We start from the raw sequence: 11,262 nt of genomic DNA, 5'->3' as shown, positions 1-11,262 counted from the left end.
GACGGAGGACCTGAAATGAGACGGAGGACCTGAAATGAGACGGAGGACCTGAAATGAGACAGAGGACCTGAAATGAGACCGAGGACATGAAATGAGATGGAGGACCTGAAATGAGACGGAGGACCTGAAATGAGACCGAGGACATGAAATGAGATGGAGGACCTGAAATGAGACCGAGGACATAAAATGAGATGGAGGCCCTGAAATGAGACGGAGGACCTGAAATGAGATGGAGGACCTGAAATGAGACCGAGGACATGAAATGAGACGGAGGACCTGAAATGAGACCGAGGACATGAAATGAGACAGAGGACATGAAATGAGACGGAGGACCTGAAATGAGACCGAGGACATGAAATGAGATGGAGGACCTGAAATGAGACCGAGGACATGAAATGAGACAGAGGACCTGAAATGAGACCGAGGCCCTGAAATGAGACAGAGGACCTGAAATGAGATGGAGGACCTGAAATGAGACCGAGGACATGAAATGAGATGGAGGACATGAAATGAGACCGAGGACCTGAAATGAGACCGAGGACCTGAAATGAGACGGAGGCCCTGAAATGAGACAGAGGACCTGAAATGAGACCGAGGACCTGAAATGAGACGGAGGACATGAAATGAGATGGAGGACATGAAATGAGACCGAGGCCCTGAAATGAGACCGAGGACCTGAAATGAGACGGAGGCCCTGAAATGAGACAGAGGACCTGAAATGAGACCGAGGACCTGAAATGAGACGGAGGACATGAAATGAGATGGAGGACCTGAAATGAGACCGAGGACATGAAATGAGATGGAGGACCTGAAATGAGACCGAGGACATGAAATGAGACAGAGGACCTGAAATGAGACAGAGGACCTGAAATGAGACCGAGGACATGAAATGAGACCGAGGACATGAAATGAGATGGAGGACCTGAAATGAGACCGAGGACATGAAATGAGATGGAGGACCTGAAATGAGACCGAGGACATGAAATGAGACCGAGGACATGAAATGAGACGGAGGACCTGAAATGAGACCGAGGACATGAAATGAGATGGAGGACCTGAAATGAGACCGAGGACATGAAATGAGACGGAGGACCTGAAATGAGACCGAGGACATGAAATGAGACAGAGGACATGAAATGAGACGGAGGACCTGAAATGAGACCGAGGACATGAAATGAGATGGAGGACCTGAAATGAGACCGAGGACATGAAATGAGACAGAGGACCTGAAATGAGACCGAGGCCCTGAAATGAGACAGAGGACCTGAAATGAGATGGAGGACCTGAAATGAGACCGAGGACATGAAATGAGATGGAGGACATGAAATGAGACCGAGGACCTGAAATGAGACCGAGGACCTGAAATGAGACAGAGGACATGAAATGAGACCGAGGACATGAAATGAGACCGAGGACATGAAATGAGATGGAGGACCTGAAATGAGACAGAGGACCTGAAATGAGACCGAGGACATGAAATGAGACGGAGGACCTGAAATGAGACCGAGGACCTGAAATGAGATGGAGGACCTGAAATGAGACGGAGGCCCTGAAATGAGATGGAGGACCTGAAATGAGACCGAGGACATGAAATGAGATGGAGGACCTGAAATGAGACCGAGGACATGAAATGAGATGGAGGACCTGAAATGAGACCGAGGACATGAAATGAGACAGAGGACCTGAAATGAGACGGAGGCCCTGAAATGAGACGGAGGACCTGAAATGAGACCGAGGACCTGAAATGAGACAGAGGACATGAAATGAGATGGAGGCCCTGAAATGAGACGGAGGACCTGAAATGAGACCGAGGACCTGAAATGAGACAGAGGACCTGAAATGAGACAGAGGACCTGAAATGAGACCGAGGACATGAAATGAGATGGAGGACCTGAAATGAGACCGAGGACCTGAAATGAGACAGAGGACCTGAAATGAGACCGAGGACCTGAAATGAGATGGAGGACCTGAAATGAGACCGAGGACATGAAATGAGACAGAGGACCTGAAATGAGACGGAGGACCTGAAATGAGACGGAGGCCCTGAAATGAGACCGAGGACCTGAAATGAGACAGAGGACCTGAAATGAGACGGAGGACATGAAATGAGACCGAGGACCTGAAATGAGACGGAGGACCTGAAATGAGATGGAGGACCTGAAATGAGACCGAGGACATGAAATGAGACCGAGGACATGAAATGAGACGGAGGACATGAAATGAGACGGAGGACCTGAAATGCATTTTCTACCTGTGAGGCGAGACTACTGACTACTTGGATCCTGCTAAGTGTCTTCTTTGGATTAGTTTATCTGCTGAGTTACTGTTGTATTTGTTGTTTGGAGCTGCTGGATTGTTGGTCTGTACTGTTTTAGGATTTGTTTTGGTAGAGGTGTGTCCTGATTACTGACACCTGAATCTTCACTGATTGGACGAGCGCTCATCACCTGGTTTCAATTGAGTGTCATTTGAATACCAACGAGCAAAGGGTGGTGTCAACGCGGCTGGAGGTAATTGGCACCAACTTGGGCTCATAACCGGATCGGGTCTTTAGCGTCATCGGACGAGGACTCGGAGGACAAAGACATCGGAGTCTTCCGTTGGAGTCGAGACTCGGAGGACAAAGACATCGGAGTCTTCCGTTGGAGTCAAGACTCGGAGGACAAAGACATAGAAGTCTTCGTCGGTGGCTGTGTATTCCACCATTTTGTGAATATGTGTGTCTTTTCCATACCTGTGCGTATCTCTACTCGTAGTTACTATAGGACTCGTTCATTCATGTACCGGAACCCCTCCTCGGTTCTCCTTCCTACCCGTTCTACTCACACCCAGCACCTTGTCACAGGAGGCCTCTGGAACTGTCAGTCAGCCAACCGCAAGGCCGGTTTCATCTCTTTGCCATGGAGCAGTCGCTTGACTTCCTGGCTCTCACTGAGACCTGGATCACAGCAGACAACACGTCTACCTGCTCTCTCCTCGGCCTTCTCCTTCAGCCACACACCCAGACCCTCTGGTCGGGGTGGAGCTACAGGTTTACTCATCTCACCCACATGGTGTTTCTGTCCCTACCCGCTTCCACTCTTTATCCCACTGACTTTTGAGTTCCATGCTGTGACCGTTACTCATCCGGTTCAACTTCACATGGTTGTTCTCTACCGTCCCCCTGGTTCTTTGGGAGATTTCTTGGAAGAGCTAGACGCCCTCCTGTCGAACTTCTCGGAACACGGCCCCCCGCTCATCCTTCTGGGTGACTTGAACATCCAGACAGAGAAGTCATGTGATCTCTTCCTGTCTTCCTTTGACCTCTCACTCAGTCCCTCACCTCCCACTCACAAAGCCGGCAACCGCCTTGACTACATGTCCACTAGAAGCTGCTCTACCTCTAACCTCACTGTAACTCCTCTCCATGTCTCTGACCACTTCTTCATCTCTTATTCTCTCTTGCTCTATGGTACTGACAACCCACCCATATCTACAGACTCTGCACCTGTACGCCGCAACATTCGCACCCTCTGCCCCTCCTCTCTGGCCTCCTCTGTCCCTCCTCTCTGGCCTCCTCTGTCCTATCTGCTCTCCCCTCAACTGACTGCTTCTCACTCATGCAGCCTAACTCTGCCACAGACACTCTCCTCTCTTCCCTGTCTTCATCTCTTGATTCTCTTTGTCCTTTTAAGACACGACCGGTTCGGAAATCCTCTCCTCTCCGTGGTTGTCGGACTCGGTGCGCGCCGAGAGAGCCACCCTGCGAGCGACGGAAAGAAAATGGCGAAAAACGAATCAAGCGGAAGACTTGCTCTTCTATCAATCTCTCCTCTCCTCCTTCTCTTCCTCTATATCTGCAGCCAAAAGCTTGTTCTACCTGCCCAAAATTCAGTCTTCCTTCTCTAACCCCAAAAAACTCTTCATTTTTTCCAACCTCCTTGATCCCCCCTGTCCCCCTCCTCCTTCCACCCTTTTGCCGAGCCACTTTGTCGACTACTTTACAAACAAGATAGATGACATACGCTCCTCCTTTACTAATCCATCTTCTATCACCTCACCAACACTAACTTCTTCATCCCCCTCTCTTTCCTCTTTCACCCCCCTGTCTCCCAATCAAGTTCTTAGCTTGGTGACCTCCGCCCGACCACCTGTGCCCTTGACTCCGTCCCGTCTCCCATTCTCCAGGCTATTGCTCCTGACCTTCTGACCTTCCTCACCCATCTTATTAACAGCTCCCTCTCAACTGGCTGTTTCCCTAACTCTCTGAAGGAGGCGAGAGTCAACCCTCTCCTGAAGAAACCCACCTCGACCCGTCTGAAGTCAGCAACTACAGACCGGTCTCTCTTCTTCCTTTTCTCTCCAAAACTCTGGAGCGAGCTATCTTGAGCCAAGTGTCCTCCTATCTCCACAGTAACAACCTTCTTGACCCTCACCAGTCTGGATTCAAGGCCGGCCACTCGACAGAGACGGCCCTCCTTGCTGTCTCTGAGCAGCTTCACTCTGCTAGAGCAGCCTCTCTCTCCTCTGTCCTTCTCGACCTTTCTGCAGCATTTGACACCGTGAACCACCAGATCCTTATCTCTTCTCTTCAGGACCTGGGGATCTCAGGCACTGCACTCGCTCTTTTCTCTTCCTACCTTAAAGACCGCACTTACCGGGTCACTTGGAGAGGATCTGTGTCTGATCCTTGTCCTCTCACTACTGGGGTTCCTCAAGGCTCCGTCCTGGGTCCCCTGCTCTTCTCTCTGTACACAAATTCTCTCGGCTCTGTCATTCGTTCGCATGGCTTCTCCTACCATAGCTATGCTGATGACACCCAACTGATCTTCTCGTTTCCACCGTCCGAAACAAGGGTGGCGGCGCGAATCTCTGCCTGTCTGACCGACATCTCTGTGGATGTCTGCTCACCACCTGAAGATCAACCCTGACAAGACCGAGCTACTATTCCTTCCAGGGAAAGGGTCCCCCACCCATGACCTGACTACCACCTTCAACAGCTCCGTGTTGGCCCCTACCCTGACTGCCAGGAACCTCGGGGTGACACTCGACAGTCAACTCTCCCTGACGGCCAACATCACTGCAACAGCGCGTTCCTGTAGGTACATGCTGCACAACATCAGGAGAATACGGCCTCTTCTTACTCAGAAGGCGGCGCAGGTTCTGATCCAGGCTCTGATCATTTCACGCCTTGACTACTGCAACTCCCTCCTGGCTGGTCTACCTGCTAAGGCCATCCGACCTCTGCAGCTCATCCAGAATGCAGCAGCTCGACTGGTCTTCAGTCTCCCGAAATTCACCCACACCACTCCGCTCCTCCGCTCTCTTCACTGGTTACCGGTGGCTGCTCGCATCCGCTTCAAAACACTGGTCCTGGCGTACCGTGCTCTAGACGGATCGGGCCCCGTCTACATCCGGGATATGGTCACACCGTACACCCCGGCACGTTCGCTCCGCTCGGCAACAGCCAATCGACTTGTGACTCCTGCACCTCGAGCTAACCACTCTACATCCAGACTGTTTGCTGTCCTGCTCCTCAGTGGTGGAACGAGCTCCCCACTGACATCAGGACAGCAGGACGTCTCTACATCTTCCGCCTGAGACTGAAAACACACCTTTTCCGACTATATCTGGATTAAAACACAGATTTGCACTTCAGTGGCACTGGGATGGCACTTATTGTGGTGCTTTTGTAGTTCGACTGAGTTGAGGAAGTGTTGCTTCCTGTGTTCTTGTTGTTCTTAGTTTGTACTCTAGGTTGAAATGCACTTATTGAAAGTCGCTTTGGATAAAAGCGTCTGCTAAATGACATGTAATGTAAAAATGAGACCGAGGACATGAAATGAGACTCGGCCGCCGACGGTACTAAAGCAAAGTTTATTAGAATAAACAAAGAAAAACATCACAAAGACAAAATAGCTATAAATCTACCGTTCTGCTGACTCAGCGTGGTCACGCCACACTCCAATAACAAAACTTGAAAAGCGTGAGTCGGTCAGATTTGAACTGCCGGGTGTGTGTGGAGGAGGATGTTCTCACGGCGTCGCCCCCCCGCCCGGATCACTCAGACATCCCAGAGAATGATATTTTAATATTTGGTGAGAAAAAACCCAGAAAAAACAACAAACAACTGGTTCCTCCCGTTTATCGTCATACACACACACACACACACACACACACACACACCTCGGACCAAAAGTCTCCACTTTCGTCATTTGCTGTCGTCCGAGCGCGGCTCCGGGGGCCTTGGGCGCCGACGTCTGAAGGACGAACATGCACACGCCGCTTATTTATAATTATTTACAAATCTGTAAAACCCCACTGCTTCCTCCTCTTCCTCCTCTTCGCTGAATGTCGCTCCTTCTCGCTCGGCCGGCGGGTTCCCGGTGGGGGGGGCGGGGCTTCGGGGCCGTTAGTGGATCCTCGTCAGCTCCTCCACGATCTTGATGACCTCGTCCACCGTGGCCTCGCGCTTCATGCCGCTGCCGTCGTCGATCTGGAGGGGAACACACGGCGTGAGGAGGAGAGACGCACGTTTCTGATGACGTTTCTTTCAATAAAACTGCAAATACATGAAGCGACCCGTCACACAGTTCCCTTTTCGGATAATCATCTCGTTAACGTCGCTTCAAACATTTCGCGGTCACACGCTCTGGAACGTGAGGCTGAGCTGCCGGCTACGTCTTTTCGGTTTTAGCCTCGAGCTCCTTCAGTCAAGAAGAGTTTCATTTGAACAGTTTTACTCTTTGTGTTTACGATAAATGTGATGCCATCAACTTGAGCTCTGATTGGTTGGCTCGCTCTGATGTTTGAAAGCCACAAAAAAACATCAACCGAGCGAATAGTCAGATGATTGAGAACAATCCTAAATTGCTGATAGTTGGATTACAAATACACACATTTTCTTTTTTAAACGTGCAAATTTTTTGAAGCACATTTGATTTTTTACAGCGGACGTTGACGTCTCTAATCCCTAGAGATCAAAGCAGAATGTGTTTAAAGTGACGTTGCTGCCCCGTTCCCACCCACAGCTCATAAAACTGGCTCAAAGGTTCTCTGGAAGTTCAGTCAAACACACACAGACATAATGTGGAGGCTCCGCCTCCTGCATCAAGTCTAGAATGAAGCGCCCTGAAGGACAAAACGGTCCCACATTGAGACATTTATTTTGGGATCGCACCGACATTAGTCAGAAAACTTGCGTTCCACATCTCCGGGCTGTCGAATTATTATTATTGTTAACATTTTTTCACGTTTATTATACGCCTCAATACGCCGCTGCGTTATGCCGCGTTGCATTTAAATCAACTTTAAATCAACTCTTTGGAGTTTTTTCCCGGCGGCTTTCTTGACACCATGTATTCCCAACTCCTCGGCCCTCACGGCTCCCGGTACCTGCAGAGTGCTGACGACCTCCTGCATCTTGGCCCGGCCCAGGTCCAGGAAGCTCTCGATCAGGTCCCCGTCGATGAAGCCCGTGGCCTGCTCCGTCTTACGCTCCGTGTGGAACGACCTCCAGGTGCGGAGGAGTCAAGGAAAACCACTGGGGGGGGGGGGGGTTTGATGTCTAATAATAATAATGAAGAGCTCTGTTCATAAGAGCCGGCAGCTGGAAGAACCGCGTATGGAACCTGCAGACAGGTGTATTTATGGGATGTAAACAACAACAACAGTATCAGCTCTAGGGCTCGGCGTTGTGAGTGCAGTCTTAGTTCTACTTCCTCACATCAGCAGTTCAACGACCTGAAACTAAAGCTCCTGAAAATACTTTTCACTAAACATTGCAGTTTCACGGCTCCCCCACTGGACTGTAGAACAGGGTCGGTTCTTTACTTTTATGTTTGAATTTCATCTTTAAGGACTAAAATAAATCTTGGAAAAGGCCCCTCGAGATTTCCTCAAGCCTAAAAAGGGATATTTGCTTCTGTTGCTTAGTTCTAAAAGCTCAATAGAATTAGTTTATCACTGTAACGGACTGAAGAATTGTGAAGCTGCAACTACTTCTACGATGGACTGTCGTGTGGAAGGTGGCGCCCCCTGTGGACACCGGTGGTAGTGCCCTTTGGGAAACGGGCTTAAACTCAGACTGGTTCATAAACGGTTCAAACTTCCTCACAGTAACGACAATTCAATGCAATGTCTGTATCTAACGCCACGTCGCTGCCCCCCCCATGACGGGCGGCGCCAACACAGGAAGGATATAAGCTGTGCTCGATCTTGCCGACGCTCTTGATGACCTTGTTGAGGCGGTTCTGCAGATCCAGGAGGAGGCTGTACCAGCCCTCTGACAGGGACGTCACCAGACCTGACACACACACACACACACACGAGACCATGAAGGCGTTAAGGATCTGCGAGAGAACACGTGGACGCTTCACAATAGCTACATTTGAATAAATTCCGTCGCGCGACAGCGTCGGGAGGCAAAGGTCGCGATTTTAACGTCTCAATAATTCAAAAACGTTCCCAAAAAAATGTGAAAAAGTCGCAGCGAGCGTTTCCTTCCAGTTCCGTGACACCGAGAGCATCCCGGGAAATAATGGGCACTGAAAGTGACAGCATGCACCATCATAATAAAATATGTTAAAAAGCCACCGGTGTGAACAGAGAGCTCGTCGCTCTGCAGCGAAGCCAGAACAACGGTCTGACTGCAGCTCATGAATATCTTCATTACTTACCTGCTGATTATTATTAGAATTATTACAACAATTCATTAAGACATGTCAGAACGTAGCGACAGAGCTGGAGTGCGTTGCGTCTCCATGAAGCAGCAGCGGTTCACACGCCTCTGGACCAATGGGTGTCCAGGACTGTGAACCAAACATGCATGACCAACCATTGGGAAATCTCCGTGTCTACATGAGTATAAACCTTAAATGACACAAATGAATGAGAGACAATAGTTTGATTAAAAGAATAATAATGTATAGAAATGTTTATTCTTTTAATCAAACATATGAATATAACACTTTTCCAAAACCTTTAAGATTACTTTTTTTTAGCACATTTCCAGGCCTGGAAATAACCATTTTACAATTCCAGGACTTTTCCAGGTTTTCCATGACCGTGCGAAGCCTGTATGAAGTATAACACGGTTATATTATTGTTATTGTGCAGGGTTGCGCAACGAAACACAGTCAGTGTGTTTCCATTCATCTTTTTCTATTAATATGTGCATTTTAAATTTCTAAATGTTTGACGGATGGACTGGAAAAGCAAAAACTGGAAAATAATAACAATGATGATGATGGAGGTGGAAAAGTTGTTAGATGGATTAAATGCAAATTGGAGAGAAAACTTTGTACGCGCAAATAGTAATAAATAAACGGAAAAGAAAGATGGAACAGATGGAGTTACTCAGAGAAGCAAACAACAGTTCAAAGGGCGATTCAAGACGGAGACGTTTGGGCTGTCAGCGTGAAACCAACTGAACCCACAAAGTTTAGAGAAGTGAGTCAAACTTTGTGTCCTTCTTCACCTTCAGTCTCCAAAACAAACTTTATTAAAACTGTGGCCTGCAGCATCTAATTTGCCGGAAGAACTCGTTTTATCTGAGCGACGAGCAGCAAAACTACGAGGAGGAAACCGTAGCGCGAGAGGGTCCGACTCAAGGGTCCGACTCAAGGGTCCGATTCAAAGGTCCGACTCAAGGGTCCGACATAAGATTCCGGCTAAAAGTTCAGAATAAAGATTCCGACTAAAGGTTCCGACTAAAAGTTCAGAATAAAGGTTCCGACTAAATAAATCTAACTTATTCATATCATATTTCATTTTCTGCCCCCTAAATGCTTCACACTGGCCCTTTAAATGATGGATTTCAAACAGTTTGGATCAAAATGAAACCGTAAAAGACTCAAACGTAGAAATAGAGCTTTACCTGCATCTGCGTGTGTGTGTGTGTGTGTGACGGTCCGTGACCCCTACCGATCATGCCGTTAACGGTGCCGAAGAGCACGGAGCCCTGGGTGGGCGTGGAGCTCTCGCCGAGGTTCTGCAGCACCAGCGAGCCGTGGCAGAAGACGTTCACGAACTCCCCCAGGTGGAACACCCCGACCTCCTGCAGGTGCTGCCGCTCCTCGTCCGTGGTGGCCGCGCTGCGCACAGGAAGGAGGGGGGGGGGGGCGATATCAGAAGTGTTGTGAAAGGTCAGGTCATAATAATAACAGAGGCGTAATGGATAAAAGGGTGAGGGGGGAGTGGAACAGGAAGAGGGATGAGAGACTAAAACAAAAGGTCAGCGGCGTCAGGCCGATGCATCACACGGATAAGGAGTGGCGGCGCTCTCAGACCGCCTCGCTCGCCGGTCCCCGTGACAACGACACCGGCGGCCCATCTCCCGTGTTCTAATGGTACATTGTGTTATCTCCTTAGAAGACTAACGGAGGGGTAGAAAACCCTTGAAAACCCTTTTTTTGTGAGCGCAGCTGAAAACAGTTATGCCGGTGAGAGAAGACTGGCCTTCCTTTGAGCCACAAGAACTACATTCATATTTCATCTAAAAATAATTGTTTCTAACATTCTCAATGTCTTTACTATATTTTATATTTATTTTGCAATTTATTAGATTAATAAAAGTGTTAGTTTTCATAGAAAACACAAAATTGTCCAGTGTATGTTACATTTTTATTTTCGATACTATATATTATAGATATTACCATCTTATTACATGATCTTATACCAACGACATTAGGTTAATATAGATTTTAAGGCTGCTGATAACCAATTGAAAAAAACAGATACATTTATTTATTCTTGTATATATAATTAATAATAAATCATATTAATTGAATTAATTATAATTATACTTAAATAATATATATATATCATATAATAATAATATATATATAAAATAATAATAATATATATATAATATATATAATATTATAATAATTTAACAATATTGATGTCCCGTAACTTCCTGTGAAGGTGTCCTCACCTGTCCTTCTGGCACACGAACAGGTTGAAGGCGTTCTCCGCCCCCAGGAAGTTGTCGTCGTCCAGGATTTCCACGGCACTCATCCAGTTGGGATTGAAGTCACGCGCGATCTGACAACAACAAACAACAAATGCAAAATGAATAAAACAGAAGCGGCGACCCCTCGACACAAAGGTCGGAGAAGCGAGATTGCGACCGGCGGGATGAATCTGGAGGTGCCCTTGAGCAAGGCGCTCAAACTAACCCCGCCTCGGGCAGATAAGACGGAGCTGGACGGCTTCCAGGACGCTCCTTAAATAAATAAATAAAGGAGAGCACTCCGCTCTAAATAAATAAACAACCAGGAC

The 11,262-nt window shown here is 48.1% G+C and overlaps 1 protein-coding gene and 1 pseudogene across 1 annotated transcript in view; one reads left to right on the top strand and one right to left on the bottom strand.

Moving 5' to 3' along the window:
- The first annotated feature begins 2,805 nt into the window (after positions 1–2,805).
- Positions 2,806–5,594, top strand: LOC130192948 (uncharacterized; annotated as a pseudogene).
- Positions 5,595–5,837: 243 nt separating this feature from the next.
- Positions 5,838–11,262, bottom strand: part of ddb1 (damage-specific DNA binding protein 1) — a 36,177-nt gene continuing 30,752 nt past the window's right edge. The window contains exons 23-27 of the mRNA XM_056412471.1: positions 10,916–11,025; positions 9,904–10,073; positions 8,182–8,284; positions 7,375–7,498; positions 5,838–6,475 (exon numbers count right to left, since the gene is read on the bottom strand). Of these exons, the coding sequence (XP_056268446.1) occupies positions 6,392–6,475; positions 7,375–7,498; positions 8,182–8,284; positions 9,904–10,073; positions 10,916–11,025 (591 nt within the window). The 3' untranslated portion in view covers positions 5,838–6,391. The remainder of the gene's footprint in view (positions 6,476–7,374; positions 7,499–8,181; positions 8,285–9,903; positions 10,074–10,915; positions 11,026–11,262) is intronic.

The sequence above is a fragment of the Pseudoliparis swirei genome, chromosome 4 (genome assembly GCF_029220125.1).
Source record: "Pseudoliparis swirei isolate HS2019 ecotype Mariana Trench chromosome 4, NWPU_hadal_v1, whole genome shotgun sequence".
Lineage (NCBI taxonomy): Eukaryota > Metazoa > Chordata > Actinopteri > Perciformes > Liparidae > Pseudoliparis > Pseudoliparis swirei.
Note: the sequence above shows the minus strand (reverse complement) of the source record. Positions and strands in the feature narration are given on the sequence as shown.